This window comes from Lytechinus pictus, chromosome 16 (genome assembly GCF_037042905.1).
Source record: "Lytechinus pictus isolate F3 Inbred chromosome 16, Lp3.0, whole genome shotgun sequence".
Classification (NCBI taxonomy): domain Eukaryota; kingdom Metazoa; phylum Echinodermata; class Echinoidea; order Temnopleuroida; family Toxopneustidae; genus Lytechinus; species Lytechinus pictus.
Genome location: NC_087260.1, coordinates 20,596,048 through 20,616,686, shown reverse-complemented (window position 1 = coordinate 20,616,686; position 20,639 = coordinate 20,596,048). Strand labels below are relative to the sequence as shown.

At 35.1% G+C, this 20,639-nt stretch overlaps 2 protein-coding genes across 3 annotated transcripts in view; both read left to right on the top strand.

The window, feature by feature from the left end:
* Nucleotides 1-9,790, top strand: part of LOC129279234 (coiled-coil domain-containing protein 39-like) — a 32,473-nt gene extending 22,683 nt beyond the window's left edge. The window contains exons 18-22 of one of the 2 annotated variants that reach the window (XR_010296168.1): nt 1,000-1,131; nt 1,803-1,919; nt 6,499-6,590; nt 7,560-9,057; nt 9,349-9,790. Coding sequence is in view for 1 of the 2 variants with exons in the window: in XM_054915328.2 (XP_054771303.2) it covers nt 1,000-1,131; nt 1,803-1,919; nt 6,499-6,590; nt 7,560-7,749 (531 nt within the window). In the remaining variant the exon portion in view is untranslated. Of the gene's footprint in view, nt 1-999; nt 1,132-1,802; nt 1,920-6,498; nt 6,591-7,559 lie in introns of both variants that reach the window. The other variant, XM_054915328.2, reaches the window with a different exon arrangement.
* A 3,604-nt stretch (nt 9,791-13,394) lies between these two features.
* LOC135156939 (uncharacterized) lies at nt 13,395-13,796 on the top strand. Its single transcript, XM_064110947.1, has one exon. It carries the CDS (start codon nt 13,395-13,397, stop codon nt 13,794-13,796), a length of 402 nt encoding a protein of 133 aa, XP_063967017.1.
* The last annotated feature ends 6,843 nt before the right edge of the window (nt 13,797-20,639 follow it).

Sequence of the window (20,639 nt, the reverse complement as noted above, 5' to 3'; positions counted from 1 at the left end):
ATCTGAGTATGTTGCCAGATCTAGCTGCATCTTATCCTAGTATTATGTGGCATACCCGGTAATTCTCAGAAAAATCTACCAGAACAAGAGCTAAACTTTTATCATTCACCAACTTCTAAAAATAGCTTGAATGGCATGCAGATTCTAGGAGTTATTACATCCAGCTATCCTCAAGCCATTGAGACTAACCTCAGTCTGTGACACTGAGCCTAATTATTTTGCTTTTGTGAATGCTGCCTTTTTTCATATATAAGGCGTCATGTCCGTTACGCGAATTGTCATGTCCGTTACACCATTTTTATGAAAATGAGAAGTGGTAAGGGAAAATGATTGCTACACATGGTAGGAGGTTTAATTCTAACATAGAATCTGAATCTGCAGTATCTTTGGACAAATTTCCTGTAAGCTGTGAAAACTTTAAGTGAAAAACGTAACGGACATGACACTGATAATGGTAAAGAAATCACACAAATGTGAAGACAGATTTCTCTAAAATTGATGAATGGCATAAAATTTAACGATGATTTTCTGTTGATTTAAACATTAATCAACTATTCAAAAGTTAAAAGACACCTCTGGGACCTTATTTGCTTTTAGTAGAGACAGGAACGATGAATTGTTTAAAAATAGCCACATTTTTTAGAATTTGCAATTTACTATTCTGTTTTTTTTATGATGGAAAAAACTACAAAATTTTATCAATATTGCGATGTTTCTATTGGAAATTGAAACTTTATAGATTACTTTTTAAGAAAATTTGACTGCTTAAGTGAAATCTGAAACTTCATTTTTTCTCTAAAGTGAACATTTTCCATGGAATTGCCCACATCTTATAGTTATATATGCTCATTTCCCAGTTGCGATACACTCCATGTATTCTATCCTTACAAATTGTTTAATCTCTACTCTGTAAATGTAGACCTTCTGCTGTAATAGCCTACTCTTTCTAAAACCTAAAACTAAAAACCATTCCATCATACTCTTTACTACCCTTTACAGAACAAGAAGCAACAGCTGACCAAGGAACTGGACGATCAAAAGGTCAAGATTGAGAGGGTCATGAAGCAGATCGCTCGCTACGCCAAGGAGCTGAGGGTCAGCCGTAAGGTCAAAGGTGAAACTCATGAAGAGGTATGGAATAAACTTTTGTAACATTGGCAAAACCGTGTAAAGTATGTAAAACCCCTTCCATGCCTCTTAAGTCTTGAAAATTGTCCAAATAAAGTACCCCCCCCCCCGTCTTGTGGTCATCTGTATGCATGCTCTCAGTTCAACAACAAAATGTTTATTTTAGGGGGTTTTTAGGAAGGGGGGTCTTTATAATAATTCAATGGGGGTACTTTTTCGAGAATAAAAATAATTTTGGGTAGTTTTCAAATCTCCCAATCCAGAAATTTACAGGGTACTTTTGCTTTCTTTCCTTTAAAATACATGTAATAAGGGGTATGATTATGCTGGCTTGTCTTTCGAAATTCTGTGATATGGGGTCAATACCCAATCTATTTCCATCCTTTAAGTAGGTACCACTAAGAATCTGGAACAAAGAGAGACTGCCAGAATAGGGGAGGGGGGGGGGGGGGAGTTGCAGATTGATCTCAGATTGGGTTCAAATCTATTCCAACTATTTGGAAGACACGCCACAGTCATATGCATTGATATTTCTTTTTGTAGGCTGTATATTTGAAATTGAAAGTAGTTCATATTGTGTTTTTTCAAGTCAACATCTCCTTTTCTTTAATTTTGACTGTTTACCTTTGTACTTATCTTATTTATGTATTTATTTATTTATTTTTGCTGAGCAGAAAGACTTTGAGTTGAGGGAACTGAGAGAGTTCAACAAGAACGTGATGAAAATGATGGGCGAGGTTATCCATTCCTACCCTGACATATCGCCAACAGCTCAAATGCTCTTCTCACAGGTAAGCAATTAAAAGTCAGTGGCCCGTATCTGAAGTCCATTTTAAGTAAGATCACTGTCTAACTCTGCTAGATTAAAGGGAAGCCAAAAATGTCAACAATTTAAAAATATATATATTATGTTCCTTATGAATATTGTATTCTTTATCCATGTTTAACATTATATTTTCACGTTGAAGCACCTATCATTAAACAAAGATACAATATATCTCTAATTAATATTATTTCTAGTTGAATAGGGACAATGGCCGTATTCTGAAGTCAGGTTTCATTCAGGCCATGGTCAAACTCTTTTAAACTTATGGGAAGCCAAACATTTCAAAATAAAATGTGCATTATCTGTTTCCTATTTTTTACTTTAGCTCTTTCCCTATGTTCTAATGATGAGGAAAACTTTCAGTAATTATTCCTAGTCAGTTATGAATAATTTGAGTGTCATATGTGCTAGCAGATTGAACATGTTCTCTTAGAGATATCTGTTGCAATTGGCTATCCATAATTAAACCACAACTTAAGACTAGAGTTTAAATTAAATCAGATATCAGAATACAGGCCAATTTGTCTCAAATCCACACCCGACCGACCGCATGTATTGTCATCAAAAGGCAATTCTTAACATCAGGTAAAAGGATTAAATGATAAATGGCTCTTTATAAATAAGTCCGGGGGAGTGTTTCATCAACATTTTCATCCGACAAATTGTCAGATCTGACATCTTTCTCTGATGTTGATTGGCTGAGAGGTACTGTTACTATGGTAACTGTCGGATAAAATGGGACTTGTCAGATAAAACGTCCGACAAGTCCTGTCATGAAACAACCCCCAGGTATGACAGCTAGTGCAGTGGTGGGTGATTCTCTTTGTGAAAATTCTAATTTTGAATTTTAATGATATCTAGTGCCCTCTTTCGATAATATTTTGCTTTTATATAAAACAGTCTTATGTAACATATTTAGTGATTGGATTTTATAAAACTCCAGGAATAACCTCCTAAAATTTCAGCCCATTCCATGCTTGAAAAGTGTTTTTATTTTTAAAAAAATGCACATAATTTTATTTGCACCTGGCCAAAATAGATTTTCATGATAAGTACACAATACATTTTAAAAATGCATTTTTTCTTCTAATTTTCCAGAAACCAAGCATTCATACACTAGTTTCATTTATGGGATATGAATAAAGCTAGATTTGAATTCAAAGAATTAATTACTTCATCTTGTTTACACTATTCAGAAAAGTTCACTTTTCAATATACACATATACGTTTACAGAAAAATAAAAAATAACATCGCTGCAATTTAGAACTTCCTACATGTATCTCAGAAATAAAAAATAAAATATATGGCCTATACATTTCTTTAAAATCAAACTTTCCTGAACTCTGATATGAAAACTGTTTACAGATCCGATAATGCAATGGTAACAAGATTTTGTGTGTAAATTCATGAATTCGTAAAGAGTGCAATTATGTAGGTCAACAAGTGTGAGATTTATTTGATTTTGCAGAGTTAAATAAAATTCATTGATTTTGGGATAAACAAACATTCTTACTCGAGTCTTATTCATTTTGCCTCCGACGAAGATTCTGCTAGGATCGAAAGCTTAGGCCCCTTTTTGACTTTCTTATTCATATATCTTAGGTTTAGGATAATACTGTTTGGATTATGGGAATATACTTCCACTTGATCTTATGCTTTCAGACGTCCAAAACCCCTTTGCTTTTAATGCATGACGATGTATCCACCCTATTCTGTATCACTTTGAAAGAAATAATCCTGTTCTGATTAGGACAGGCCATTAAGAGATCAACCTCTATCCTTCAAAATAAAATGACTTTCTGCCTTAATAAAGCAATTGCTTGGATTCTATAATTCATGTTTATTGAGATGCCGGGCTTTGCTGGCTATAGTCAAGTGCCGTTCACATATGCTGCAGGATACAGGGTAAAATCTTTGTAAACTCTAAAGAAGTGCTTCAGTAATTGCATGAAGCAGAAATTCACCACAGATCTACTAAGCTCCCCGTTGATGAAAATAAATAAAAAGCATGCGATACTTTCGATCTTATTAAAAAACAATCCTACATCTTTGCTGTGTCATATATAAACAGGACCAGCTATGTTGATCTAAGCCATAATGCCATCAGTTGAAAAAGGAAGCAAGTTGCATATCAACTAATTTTGATAGTGATACGTGTATTTTCATTATTTCTCTCTGTATGTTCTTTAAAGCAGAAGATAATGCATAAATGGTCTACCAGCTGACCACAGACGTTATACAATACCATAACTCTATATATCATGTGATTGACATGTTACTGATCTCAAATGGTGACTGATAGTACTTCATATCCATCATCAGTGATGACGTTAGAATGTCACGTTACTGATTGCTACTGGTGATTGATAGCACTGTCCATAGAAAGTGATGATAATGTCTGAATGACATGTTACTGATCACCAATAGTGACTGATAGCACTGTCCATCGTCAGTGGTAATAACGTCTGAATGACGTTACTGATCACCACTGGTGACTGATAGCATTTAGATCGTCACTATCTGAATGACCATGTTACTGATCACCAATGGTGACTGATAGCATTATCCATGGTCACTGGTAATTAACATCTGAATGATATGTTACTGATTACCAATAGTGACTGATAGCACTGCCCATCGTCAGTGGTAATAACGTCTGAATGACGTTACTGATCACCACTGGTGACTGATAGCATTATCGATCGTCACTATCTGAATGACCATGTTACTGATCACCAATGGTGACTGATAGCATTATCCATGGTCACTGGTAATTAACATCTGAATGATATGTTACTGATCACCAATAGTGACTGATAGCACTGCCCATCGTCAGTGGTGATAACGTCTGAATGACATGTTGCTGATCACAAATGGTGACTTATAGCGATACACATCGTCAATGGTGATCTAACGTCTGAATGATATGTTACTGATCACCAATGGTGACTTAAAATGCTATCCAAAGCAAGCAGGCCAAAAAAATCAATTCTTTATTTTTAGGGACTACTTTTCGCAATTGATTGCCTTAAATTGGCAACATTGAATAAGCTTTGACATTGCAGTAAATGGGGAATTTTGGGGTCTATTTTGTTATTTTCCAGGGCTTTTTTGAGCATTTTAGGGGACAAAATTGCCCTGAGACCCTGTGTACCGTAATTTTCACCACTGATAGCTAGTGGTGATAACATCTGAAATCACCCATGGTATGAAAGATACACCTTGCTCTTTTCTCAGAAAGACTATATCCATCACTTGCGTCCTTTTGTCATTGTAATACAGCTTGACTCTGAAGAGTCAAGTGGGTGAAAGTATCAAAGGTTTATCTGGGATATTCAGGATTTAGAATTTGATGCATAAATAATGACCCCTGTGCTCTTTCACTTAAAAGTCCAAAGCAGTTGATCTTGTTAGAGATCTTGGTAGATATTGTAAAGTAGGTGTTGTCATCTCTTTGGGATTAGCTTTCAACTGAGGAATACAATAATTGAATGTAACAAATAAAAATACAATATAATTATCTTGTAAATTCCCCACCCCCTCTCCCTTCCCTTTTCCTTCCAAAGAAAAGTTACAGATATTGAGAAGGTTGTTTTTTAATAAAATATATTGAAAATGAGACGTCTAAATTGTTTTGTGAACTGGTCTGGCCTTGAGCATCCAATTAAGATGTAGAGTGCACTATACACATTCTATGTATTTTTTTTTCCATTAATTTAGAGGCATTATACTGCATACCTGTAGAACATTCTTCTTAATCCCTTCAGTGCCCCCTCCCTACTCTTAATCTCTCAAAGCATGAATATCAAAATGCTACTCCATATCATTAATTTTACTATATCATCATCTTTCCTACTTTTGTTTATTCTCAATCAACATTCTAAAAGCTAATCTAATAACTATCAATAGGGGTTAATTTCAAAGAAGAGGTGCATATAAAGCATGAGGAGGGTGATTCAAAAGGAGTTAGGCATCACTTAAAGTCATGCTAAAATGCTGATGCGTACATGATATGCAACATGCAATGAATCGTATTGATAGATACGCTTTACCGGTGTCCTCTTAGTATGATCTGACCAATGTGGTGATGCATTTTATACCGCAAGCAACTGAGACTTTAAGTGTGACTCTAAGTCATTCTGAAATCTTTCTGAACACCTCCCTCCCCCCCCCCCCCTGTTATAAAGATTGCTTTGACTTGTTTGGCTGGGGTTAATATCTGTCTTACATAAGGTCGACTTATGCTTTCCTGTATAAGTTACCTGTATTATGTAGAAATGTAAAACACTCTTTTAATACAATAATGAATTTAAGAATTATACCATCACTGGAGACCTTCAAATCTAAACTGAAGTCTTATCTTTTCTAACAGTATTAGTTATTGACACTTTGACACTCATCCAAACTTTCTCATTCTTTCTTTTCTTGTGCGCCTCGGAATAGAATATTTCTAGATAGATTGCGCTAAAATGCCTATTATTATTATTAATATTATTATGATGATGAACCTCTAATATCTCCTCGACTGTTTTGTCTATTGTAGGCTGGCTTACCAGTGCCACCCCCACCAAGTGCCACTCAACGCTCCTCCAGACCAGGCTCTGCATACAGCAGTCGCAGCCTCTCATCTCCAAAGTAAGATCTTACGTGTATATTCCTTCATTTTGTTGCATGAATCGTTTTTACCATAATGTATACGTCGAAGATATGTCTGCTCCACCCAAACTCTTCTAAATTTTTGTGTTCAGATTTTTAACCTTGGTAATGCAAGTTCGGTCATTCCAGTGAAACCGACTCCAGACAGACGAAAGCTTGTATGTTATTTTGAATGGCATACCATTGGTCGGTTTGGGGACGGTTTCATTGGTGCGACTGTAGCTCAAAAAAATTACCAGAAACTGGTGTCCTTTTCACAGAAGAAAAATGCGATATAACTCCAAGTATGCATTTTAATATTACTAATATTGAGGAGACTATTTAAAAACCCTCTTCTATTTCAATTTAGTTCCAGACTTTTATCATTGCAATTTGTTAGTGTAGTAGGTTTCACGTTACACCATGTATCTTTCTTGGGCAAGTGTTGGTCCTGAAAAGGATCACACAGGCTCGATTGTTCAGGATCAACATTTGCCCAAGAAAGATACATAGTGTACCGTGAAACCTACTACACTATTCTTCTTTGCCATGGAAACCTTCAAAAGTTGCATTGCAATTTCGTGCTGAAATGAACCTTTTTTTTATCGCTTCTGTTGTAGATGGACATATTTCTGTCGACCGGTCAAACAAATTAGCAGACATGTAAATCAACCTATTTTTGAACAGCATTGAAATATTTATTAGTATTGTCAAAGTACCTTACTAAGTAACTGTCATTATCATGCCATAGAAGTGGGTGAGCCATTTTATTCCACTTTGATACAATCTATCAGTGAAATTTGAGTGGTTTTAGCAGACGGAAGTTTGGAGAGGCAAGCCATGGTAAACAGACGACTTGTGTTTGTAGTATCTTTCCACTAAACCTCTCTCATGGCACTGGACAACCTATTTTGTATTATGTCTCTAATATTGTATATTTATTCATTTTTATTTTATATTTAATCACAGGACGCCCTCTTCAGTTCGGAGCGGTGCATCAAGCCGAGCCAGCAGCATTGGTTTGAAGACGGTGGACGTCGGAGGGTTCGGGATGTCCAGTAGTCCTGCTGGGACGCCCAAGAGCGGACGATCGCCCGCTGGATCACGAGCAGGCAGCCGGACCAGCAGCCAGGGCAGTCTTCGAAGTGGACGTCACTGAGGAAATACTGATTGGGATAGAGGCCTCTGAAGGGGGGGGGGGGGGTCTTGAGAATCAGTGGATCTATCTATTTATTGATTCTGAAATCTGTTAAAGTTCAGGTGGGGGTCAGTACCAACAAGTCAAACTTCAGTTTTAGAAACTTTTAAGATCGTTATTTAATGGTCATATTGATCACATATTGTTCCTCAAATTGGCAGTAATTGCAATATCTTTCAAATCAGTTAATCTTGTTTATAAGTTGTATTCTCGGTTAGGGTCAAGTTGGGGGTCAACTATTCATTATTTAAGTTTAATTGTTAAATTGATCGCATATTGTTGGCCAAATTATCAGTTTATTTTTGCTGGCAATTTTTTTTTTTACACACAAATTCCACAGTTTATTTATGTTCAGTTTAACTCCGAAAGTACAATGAAATAATTGCCAATTCAAAGATTTTGAGCTTCATTTTTTTTCATTGAAAAATATCCTTGCATCAGATGAAATGCCCTTGAGTTAAAAATTAGGATTGTTGGTACAGTAAGAAAATGGAAAATTATAATAGGATATGGGAAAATAAAAAAGGCATGAGTTACTCTTGATAAAATTTGTTTCATTGAGATACATTCCAAATTAAATGTGAGAAGTGTTGTGTGTTTTTGAAAGAGAGAGAAGAGAGAAAGAGAGAAGAGAGAAAGAAAAAGAGAGAGCGAGAGAGAAAGAGAGCTTCAAGGAAAGGCGAATGGGAAGGGAAGAATAAATTGTAGTACATTAGGATTTTTTTTGTCATAATTCAGGAGTGAGGAAATTTTATATAATTCTAGATTTTCTTCTGTAAATCACCTTGCGTGTACAGTACATGTAAAACTTATATTTTGTATATAAAAAGCTTATTATATAAATATATATATTTCTTGCATTTAGCATAAATGGGCTTGTATTCTGAATACAGGTTGAACTGCAGTCAAAATTATGCTTTGACTATGGAATGCCAAATGTGGCACAAATCTCCAACAAAAGAGTTTAGTATCACATTTGGCACATAAACCATTAATAACTGTTTTTTATTGATAATTGATAGTTTTCTTTACCTTTAAAGCATGGAGCAAGTGTGAGCATAAGAAATAAAAGTGTAAACAAGGTTTTGATATTCGGACTATTCATGATTCCAGCAGAGTAAGACCATGTCTGACGTTGAAATTGTTTCTTAAAGGGATGCTCCAGGCTGAAGATATATATATGTCAATAAATAGAGCAAAATGCAGAATATTTGATGAAAATAGGATAACAAATAATGTTATTGAATTTTAAAGATTTGCATTATTCCGGTGAAACAGTATTAGGCATGTCTTCATGAATATTCATTAGATGGGCTGATGATGTCATATCCCCACTTGTTCTTTTGTATTTTATTATATGAAATTAGATTTATTCAAAAAATGTCTACCAAGAACTAAAACAATTGGATTGACAACTGATTAAGTGCATTAGTTATTTCTTGCTGCAACTTATTTCATCATAATGGAGACACATCACTTTCAAATTTATTAAAAAATGAAACAATTATGATTTCATGTAATAACATAAGAAAAAGGAAAGTGGGGATGTGACATCATCAGCCCATCAAATGAATATTCATGAAGACATACCTAGAACTGTTGCACCGGAATAATGCAAATCTTCAAAATTCAATAACTTCGTTTTTTGTTATCCGATTTTGATCAAATTTTCTGCATCTTGCTCTGTCAGTTTTACTCTATTTATTTAGATATAAATATTTTCAGGCTGGAGTATCACTTTATACAATTGAAAAACTTGTAGATTGTCGGGTGGAGAGGTTTTAACATTACCAAGAAATTGCAAAAAAGATTTGAAATGTCATGCCAGTTTTTTTTCTTTTCAAAATTCAATTATCAAATGAAATTCATAATAAATGATAAAATAAATTATCTGATTGTCGAATGTGAAAGAATAGTCTTTTTCATAATGTCCTGATCTACATCTATATATACTTGATGTTTGTTTTGACTTTGTAAATAAATGTCGCTTTTAAAAAAGGAAGCTTCTGTGTCGATTGTAGTTTTTAAAATTGAATTGTATTTTATGTCCAGGAGAAGAATGAACAATGAGAAATTAATTTCATATTGATTTAAAAAAAATCGTTTCAACAGAAGAAAAATATAGAACAAAAACAACAAATGTTCTTTCCCTGCTTTGGGGAAAAATTGAGTTCTTTTCCTTGTTTGGGGAAAAAATTATACAAATTCAAAATAATCTTTCTTTTTCGTCTTTCACAAAATAATTTAATTCATGATTGTTTCAATTGAGGTATTCAAATTAAAAAAAAACCATGGTAGTGGGCTGTAAGGGGGTTGTTTAGATCTTCAAACTTGAAGAAGTTGCCCAATTATGGTATGGAAACCAATATGAATTACCACTACACTTTAGCTTTTAAAACAAGGAAATAAATAAATTACTATTTTCTTCATATTTTCAAGATTTATCTCACTCTTTCTATATTTTCATGTTTTCTTTAAGTGGATCCAAGTGTCTCTGAAGTTGATACTTGTGATTGAAATCTTAAAAAAATACCCCAAATTCTAACATTTTTAGTTTGGCATTAAGTGCTTCAAGACTATTTATTCCTTGAATTTCCATACTTTCAAATTGTATCTCTTGAGCATTATAACATTTCAAAACATTATTTCTAACATTAATATATTTTTGGGGTTGATTGAAGCTTCTCATGTTTGGGTGTGTTTGTTTCACTTTTTGTTTTTATGTAATAACTTACAAGTGGATTTTGTGTCAATTTTTAAGAAGTGAAAATGCAATATTAAGAAAAGAGGAAGGAAACAAAAAGAGAGAGTGTGTGTGTGTGCATTTGCAAGTTTTCAAAAGATAGTACTGTGGACGAGTGGTCTAAGGTGCCCAGCTACACCATGAAGGTCTGGGATTCCATTCCTAGCATGGCCTTGAACAAGGCATTTTATCCACATTGCTCTATTATCTTGCATCAAATAGATGAAAAATGCTACACCTGTATATGCATTAATATTGATACCTACATGTGCATTTGTTAAAATATTAATAATACATGAGATTTGTATAGCGCACTTTCCATCTTGATTAGACACTCGAGGCGCTTCAGAGCAGAACAACAACAAAAGCTATTTACAATACATATCTACAAAAATAGTGATAAAGATTGATAAAAAAACCCTCTTTATATTTCTGTTGTTACATTATTTACAAACACTACCACATGCTTATGACAGGTATTAAGGAATACCTAGATTTCATTGATAAAAAGGATAAGAGAATGATGACTGATTAAAGAAAAAATTACCCCTTGTATACATCCAACATAATTTCATTTTAAAAAATGGTGTAGATACTTCCTTGCAGAGAAAGAAACTAATCTTGAAATGAATGTACAAGTAATCTTGCATAATCAGATATTCGCCAAGTCAAAGTATGTTTTTAAACCAGGTTATACAAAAAAGCTAGTACTGTATATTATATATGCCTCTTATAATTCAAAGTTCTTCCAAGTAGAACAGATTTCTTGGGTCTCTCAAAGTTACCTATATCTTATTTGAAGAACACAACCAAAAACACATACATGTAAAAATCAAAATCAATATAAATATATAAGACTTGATAGCTTTGACATGTACTCGCATGCACCAAAAACTAGCTTTTCTGAACTATCGCCCCCCCCCCCCTCACAATAGTCAAATACAGTTACTCCAATTACATTTCTTCTATTTAGAAAGCACACTAACAAAATATATCCTCTGGCGCCCTCTCATGTCTAATTTTGTAGCATGGTCCCCCAAAATACTCTATATAAATATAAGAAGTCCATTGAAAGTTCATTTCGAGTAAATCAAGAAATCCGAAATAATTAAGTTAGTTTTTCATTCATTTCTGACACTTGTGGGTATAATTCTGGAATATAAATTAATAGAAGATGGGATCATGTATAAGCGACTACATCCTATGTTAAACTTCATTTAGCAAAGAGATGGACTTGGGTCAGACTTTTGTTCATATACTCATCTGTGTCGTTAATCTATGCATTTTAATCATCTATCCAAGTGGAAGTTGGTCATTGGGATGGATGGTTTTTTTAAGTGTTTTAACAGACCTGTATCAATCATTTTGATTATTTACGTCTGGGACCGACATTTAACGTCACCCTCCAAAAGACGTGACCAAGGCTCGAACATCTGCATCTATTTGAAACTTCGTCCCCAATGTAACTTGAATAACAGACACATGCCATAACACCCAGTTAAATAACTATGAGAAACTGATCATATAAGATGGGGCTGTGCGATTAAAAAAGACAGCTGGGACAGGAAGTTCAGTCGTTCAATATTGCTTTATGCGTTCAGACATTTCTTATAACGTCACAATCGGGTAATCTCCTCTCTCCTCCTTTTTTTTTTGTCAATTAACCGATCAAAAGAAAATAAGAAACGGGTGGCTGATGAAATCCTGTTAGACCAATCTACTAAAGAAATAATCCCCAACGGAGAATGGTTTTATCACTGGTGGCATAATGCCCGAGTTTAACTGGCAAGTTGAGGAAAGCAATACCTTTTGAATAGCATTATACCCACGAATGGCCATCTCCCTTAAGAAATTATGTTAGCGAGTGTTTTTGTCGTCGCGAGAAATAAAAGCGATTATTCTGCTTCGGTGGGAAATGAAATGATATGGAGAGGCCACAAGGGCTCGGTCGTCCAAAATGAAATTCTTGAAAGACCGGGGGGGGGGGGGGGGGGGGGGTGAAATCGGATGGGGAGGGGAGGGGACAAGGAGAGCATTGCATGATCTGTAAAGTACCCCCCCCCACCAATCGACAGATACTATATGCTTACACATGCAAGACTGGATAGTCATTTAAATTTGTGCCCGTGATAGCATAACCACATACCTACATTGAAAATAGTTTTCGGTGAATATCTAAATTTTACATAAAAAATATGGTTCTAGTTAGTACATAACATTTGGCTTCTGATCTCAATATATCAATTTATATTCTGTGGAGTAAAAACTTATTTCCAGAAAAAAATTATTCTCAAGAAATGCAAAATAAATCATACAAACCTAATCCATGACAAAAAAAAGATCAATGCAATATTTTTTTTTTCAACATTGAGATGGAAAAGATACTACATTATGTCGCATTGAATACAATATATGTTATATAATTCTATATCAAAGACTTTGATCTTTCACATTTTTTCCATAAAACACTGGAATCTCTATCAATCTCAAAAATATGATATATAATTTCAATGTTAAATGTATTTTGAAGAAAACAAGAACAGGTGTCAGAATTGCATCTTCTGGTTTCAATTTTCACTTTCTATAAAAGGGTTTAAAATGCGATTGGTCACCATACAGGTCTATTAAAATCTTGGCTTGAAATCACTCAGATGACAGAAATGGTGAACGAGAAGAATACTTCTGTGGAGAAGTAGAAGCAAAGGGAAGGCAACATGGAAGCTGGAAGAGAGGATAGAAAGGAAGCTAGAAGGTATAAAGGAAGAAGAGGAGGTAAGAAAGGAGGTGAAGAAGAACAAAAAATGAATGAGGGGAGGAGAAAGAAAACAGTTGAGGATAGAGAGAGACAGGATGAGGAGGAGAAATGGAGGAAAGAAGGAAGATGGAGAAGAAGGAAAAGAAGGGGAGGAAAAAGAGGAAGAAGAAAAGGAAGGAGAAGGTGGAGGAGGAGAAGGTGGAGGAGAGGAAGGAGGATGAGGAGGTGGAGAATGAGAAGGTGGAGAAGGAGAAGATGGAGGAGAAGGTGAAGAAGAGGAAGGAGGATGAGAAGGTGGAGGAGAAAGTGGAGGAGAAGATGGAAAAGAATGAGGAGAAGTTGGAGGAGGAGGTGGAGAAAAAAGAGGAGAAGGTGGAGGAGGAGGTGGAGAAAAAAGAGGAGAAGGTGAAGAATGAGGTGGAGAAAGAGGAGAAGGTGGAGAAGATAGATAAGGAGATGTATTCACCCTCCTTCCATTACTGCATCTCTCTCCCTCTCTATTTCCAATAAGGATAGATAGTAAAATATCATCCTTTTCCATTCTCTATTTCCTCTTCCTTGTGTGAAATACTTCTATTTTCCTTTGCATCATCCTTATATCTTACATCCCCCCTATCGTCTCCCTCCTCCCTTTTTCATTTCAATATTCATATCTTCTCAGTTATGCCAGTTTATTGGATTGCCGTCCCAAGTACAGTGCCAAATGAGATTACACCTGACTGGTAATTCCCCTTTCGGCACTCTCCCACCCATTCTTGGTGGAAGAGAAAGGGCGCGAGGCGATCACTTTTCTATCCCCTAAACAGGATTAACGATGAAAGAAGGGGATAGGATGAATTGCATGATGAGATGGCAAATTAAGATACAATAAAGAAAAGATACGGCCATCGAGCCCCCTACTCAAAGAGAATTGTCATGTTACATCTTGCTTCGTGCTATGTATGGTGTAAGTTGTGTTTCTTACCAGACACCCTGGATTTCACTCTTTTTTTTAAATTTCAAAAATGTTTCCGAGTTTTTAACTATATCATATTTGTCTTAAATGTCTCTGCTCTTTGTTCCTTCTCATTGAAAAATTCATACTACATGTATATTATGAAGCATAATATATATAGATTACTTACTTTAATATAAATCTGTATTATTGTACATAGCACAATGAGCATGTCTGATGGACGTGTGCACTCTAGGAGAATCCATCATCATCATCATTATCATCGTCATTATCATCATCATCATCATCATCATCATCGTCATTATCATCATCATCATCATCATCATCATCATCATCATCATCGTCATTATCATCATCATCATCATCGTCATTATCATCATCATCATCTTCATCATCATCATCATCATCATCATCGTCATCATCATCATCATCATTGCCATTATCATCATCGCCATTATCATCATCATTATCATCGTCATTATCATCTTCATCATCATCATCATCATCATCGTCATTATCATCATCATCATCTTCATCATCATCATCATCATCATCATCATCATTATCATCGTCATTATCATCATCATCATTATCATCGTCATTATCATCATCATCATCATCATCATCATCATTATCATCATCATCATCATCATTATCATCATCATCGTCATCATCATCATCATCATTATCATAATTATTATTATCATTATCATCGTCATTATCATCATCATCATCATTGTCATTATCATCATCATCATCGTTATTATCATCTTCATCATCATCATCATCATTATCATCGTCATTATCATCATCATCATCATTATCCTCATTATTATCCTTGTCATTATCATCATCATCATTATCATCATCGTCATCATCATCATCATCATCATTATTATCATAATTATTATTATTAGTATCATTATTATCAGTTCATACATCAAAGTATTGTGTGACCAAAGCATTTATCAAAAATAATATTGCTACAGCAAACAGTTGTGCTAAAAAGTTAATAGACACCACCACAAAATTCACTCCTTCATGCTGAGTGTTGAGTGTAGACAACAACGCTACAATGTTTGGCGAGCCCAGAGAACCAAACTTCACTGAATGTAATATTTTATCACCGGACTTCACAATTCAATATCTAAAAATGGCAGAATTTGAATATTTTCATTTTCTGGTGGGGTTACTAACATTTTGAGCACCACGGTAGGTACGCCTTCTACTTACCGATTCCAGGGTTCCCAGCTTTTCAAGAAAACTAAATTCCCTGATTTTTCCCTGATGAAGTTTTCAAATTCCCTGATAATTACTTAGACCCATTCCCAGTTTCGCATGTTTTCTAAGTTGTTGCAGTGAATTACATGTATTTTCAGTATAAAAACAATAGTGTAAAACTAATTAGTACCACCATAACCAGTCCTTCCATGGATGGTGTTTTGATATGCAAAAAAAATCTAACAGAGTCTGACTGACTACCGTTCTTTCGACTTTTGGGCTGATCAAAATTCCCTGATTTTTCCCTCATTTGAGGCATTTTCCCCAGATTTTAGGAATTTTTTACATCAAATTCCCTGATTCTTCTCTGACTGGAAAAAAGTATTTAAAAAAATGTCCTGATTTCCCTGATGAGCTTGGAACCCTACTATTCAGAGGTGTAAATAACACAGAAAGAGATCCTTTGAAACATAAATTGGAAATAAATAAATATTGTGCTTCTATCTTTGTAAGATTTGGATTTACTCTCTTTATACATGTATTTTTTTGTTTGAATCAATGCTTGGTTGCAATAAAGTCTCTCAAATAAATATCATATATGCACTGTAATGACAGGAAAATGCTCAATTATTTGTGCCTATCTTTAAGTATTTCTCTTCTTTGATTTTGAAAAATTCTCTCAGCTTATAAGTACATGTACTGCACTTCAACTACTCACTTATTAAAAAAGCTTCCGTCTTCGTTAAAACTTAATCGAAATTCTAAAGAAGTGAAAGAGAATATTGAGAGAAACTAACTTTTCATATATTGTGGGTTCAAAATACAGGCATCTCAAAGTTGGATTTTTCTGAACAGAAATGTGCTCAACTTGCAAGTAATTTGACTTAGAAAAGATAAATAACAAATGATTTGGCCTGTGACATACATGTTAAAAGTGACACAATCAATAGTCAAATTAAGCATAATTGTAAGTCTATGACAAACTGTGTACAGAAAGTCACAATCGGTTGTAAATATTAATCACATACCATCATGGTACACCCCATTTCAATACAAATTGTTCACTTATGAACTAAATAAATATCAGATAAAAAAAGGAATATGTTTAAAAGTTTGAGTTTAGATAGGACAATGAAGAGTTCTTAGTTCCGTGAATATTCAAAATGTATAAATATTACATCACATTCGTTCTCGAGCCGAGTTTTAGATTTTGATGATAATTTTCAATACACATTATCACTTTATTCATTAGATAATGAAGAACATTGAAATTCCGTGGAGAAAAAGAAGTATCTGATTACGTGAGCAAAATCATATGTGAAATTGTCACAAAATTACCAACCTTGTAAGACCCGCCCCTGCGCAACAAAGGTAAATAAAAGTCAACAACACTCTGCGCCCACTCAGCTAATCGATAATCTCTTTTGAGGGCTCAATTTGTGGCTTTGTGGTTAAAATGAGCAATATTCTACAAGGAATTGAGAGATATGTGCAAATACAAGTTGATATACACAAAAGGGAAATGATACAAACAACTCGCGACTTTTGCCGCATGAAAAGGCGGGTGATATTCCCAATTGGCGTTGGATGGAGTCTGTATTGATTCCTACTCGGCGTCTTACAATGCACTTTAATTTACGTGGCAACCTTCAGATGAGAATTACAAGAATTCCTCTTATTGGTTGTAAGAAAGATAAAGACAGAGAAATAAACTATTCAATGGCGACCTCTTCTTGCTTTATATTACACTCAGCAAAGCAATAAACTCAACCGCTTTGCACCTTTGTGCGAGCAACTGAAAAGGCCTGAAAAGCATCCCTATGACTTCAAAGTCATGTACCAATTTCCTTTCTACCCGTGTAAGAAGTGGGCTTATATTTGACGGCCATTGTTGCAGTTTTCTTATGAAAAAATTCAAAACAGGTTGTTTGACGAAAGTCCACATGCACTTTGGGTATACTCTTGACAAAACCTCCACAAGCGTCTCTCCAGCGCGCCATGAATTTGAGATCAACATTCGGTAACTTTGTTGTACGACATCTGAAACTTATCAGATGCGTCACCCCCACCGGTAAATAAAATGCCCTTCATTGATTTATTGCCGTTTTGGGAGTAGGATGGAAACTTTCCTCTCGAGATGAGCCCACATGGGGGCGGTTTCTCTAGTGCTTTTGTGATTTTCCAAGTGCCTCCACCTACTCTGGAGTTGTGTCGCACTTGTGAACATTGGTCGGTCCTCAAAATGAAACTTCAAACTACTAACAATTTTATTGATCTATGGGACTGCAGACACCAAACTTTTTATTTCCTAAAGGCAATAGAAGTCACAGGAGGCACATAAAATCTACATCAAAAGATGAAGAAGTAAACACTTTTGAATATATAAATATATTTTAATGCTATATATTGCAATCAACAATTTGAATATATTTCAATCCAATATGTTTCAATGAACAATGTGAATATATCTATTTTTTCATAAATCATATAAACAAAACGGAATGAACACATAAACCCTGGATATAATATAGTGTACATTCCAAGCACACAAGATAAAGGGTAACATAAATATGAACAATCTATATATAAACAGACAAAAACGAACATGAAGAAAATGTGCATTATGAAAATGAAGAGAAGCCAGTAAATTCACTGCAAAATGCAATAATGATTAATGAATAAATGGTCACAAATGCTTAACAGCCAATCAAAATTGAGAATTCTATGAAAGTTACGACTTATGGTGCAGTCACATTTCCCCTACGCCGGTCGTACGGCCGAGTCGAAAACAGCCGGGTATTTTTTTGGTACCAGCTACGTATACATGTAGGTTGTTTGAATAAAAATGAATTAAACGACTGTTTTCGACTCGCCGTACGGCCGGCGTAGGGGAAATGTGACTGCAGCATAACCAATACGTTCATCCAAGGTACAAGATATATACATGAAGGGACTGTAGAAAGAGAGAGAGAGAGAGAGAGAGAGTGGGAGGGGGGAGGGCAGATAGACAACATTAAGACACCATTCTCATTATACCTTCTAAAACTGGTTTACTGGAAACCGGTTCAGGAAACCAGTTTGGAAGATCGCTTTGCTAGCGTTCCCATTTGATCAGCCGAAAGTGGTTTTCAAAACCACTTCAGGCAAAGCGGTCTTGTTGCTATGGAAACACTCAGTGGGGTGACATGTTTCGCGCGAAATTTGAAACTGCAGCGTAGGCATTCCACATATAGTGTGTGGAGTAGCGCGCTCAAAATGTGCAAAGATCGCTTCCCGAAGAACGGTTGTGTCCTCACGCTAAAACCAGTTTAACGAGCGATCTTCAAAACTACACCGCGAGGTGGTTTTCTGAACCCGTTTGAAAGATCGCCCAATAACGCTTCGACCGCTCTCATTACAGAGAGACTTCAACCCCAAGCTCCTTCTGATCTGGAGATTCTCCCCCCTGGATCCCCAAGCAAACAGGAGAATCCAACCTGATTTGCGCGAAGCGCACATCACGAGCGCGAAGTCCCTTGCGACCAGGGTGACACCCCGTGGTGCAGGGCCCGCTTAAGGGCCCTGGCAGCTCTAGGGTCCTAGATGCTCTCCGTGCTATCATGGGCTAATTTTCAATATATGATGGCTCTTAGTATTCAATTCAATTCAATTCTTTATTCCATTTCCATTCAAAACATAATATAATGTAATACAAATCAAGTACAATTTTACAGACGAGCACTCTTACTTCGTAAAAAAAAACCCAGTATAATATTGAGCATAAATGGAAATGAGGGGAGTCCACTAAAAAGCAAAGCTTGTAAAGTGTGGATCCCCCTTGGAAATGAAGAAAATATAGTCGACTTATTCATATATGCATATATATACAGGAAAGAAAAAAAGAGAAGAAACAAAAAGGTTGAAATCATATTGATGTAAACATAATTACTGAACAAATGCAAAGCTATTCACACAAAGAGGTCTTCACTGTGAAAGATATGTTGCGCAAGACAGAAGAAAAAGCAGAAAGAAAGAGGGAATGACAAGACATAGAAGACAAGACAAAACAAAAGACAGGACAGTACAAGACAAAATAATAACATAATAAGTAAATTTTTTTTAAAGGAGGAAAAGTCAGAATGGGGAAGGGCTGACCACAAACCAGCTTGATCTGGTGAAATAACAAAAGATGATAAAACTGGACAATATAAGATGAAAAAAGATTAAACAATAAAAAAAAAATGTAAGGATTATAATCAAGATAATGAAGTGTTAGTTCCGTTGGGAAAAATTATAGGAATTAAGCAGGATAAGTTTGAGTTTAAATTTGAATGAATTTAAAGAGACACTGTCTTTAACATTATTAGATGGGGAGTTCCAGAATTTAGGACCGTTGAATAGGAATGTATTTTTTGGCCAGTAAAGTTCTGTAAAGTGGTATATGAAGTTCGTCAGTGTCTCCTGGGGTAGTTATGATAAAATTGATATTTAGGGAACATGGCATCAAAAATATGGGGAAGTGCATTATTATTATAACTATACATGAAGTGCCCTAACTGTAGTAAATAACAATTCAATGAATCAAATTATACATTTTGGTTTTATTTCATATATCATTATTCATGCATGTATATGAAATTGATAAGCATCTACAAAACCATACATTTTTGCAATATCTTTATTCGTATCAACCAGTAAAGACATATTCAAATACTACCTCACCTTAAAATGACATTTCCATATCCATCTTGTCTCATCTGGGCCTGTTTATTAAGGACTTACACATAACTTTGCCACAATGGCAACTACCATGGTAACACGGCTCAGCAGCCAATCATAATCAAGGTTTCCATGGTAGTGGCCATAATCATGACAATTTATTTTTATTTATTTATTTTATTTCCAGGCAAAAGACAATAAGAATATATACAAGAGGAATAAATTACCACCGACTAGTGCCTGAGGATGACTAAAAGAAAAACTAGTTTCTGTTATGAAGCTCTCCTCACTAGTCGGGGTTTACAAATATACAAAATAAAATCAGATAAAATGGCAATATATGTTTAGATGCACTACTTAATAAAACAAAGAACTTAATAATAAAGAGTGTTTGTTTCCATGTGCAATTATAATATCCAGTCAATATGAAGTGTTAACGTATTTAAATAAACAACTTTATGTTATTATCAGATAGTCAA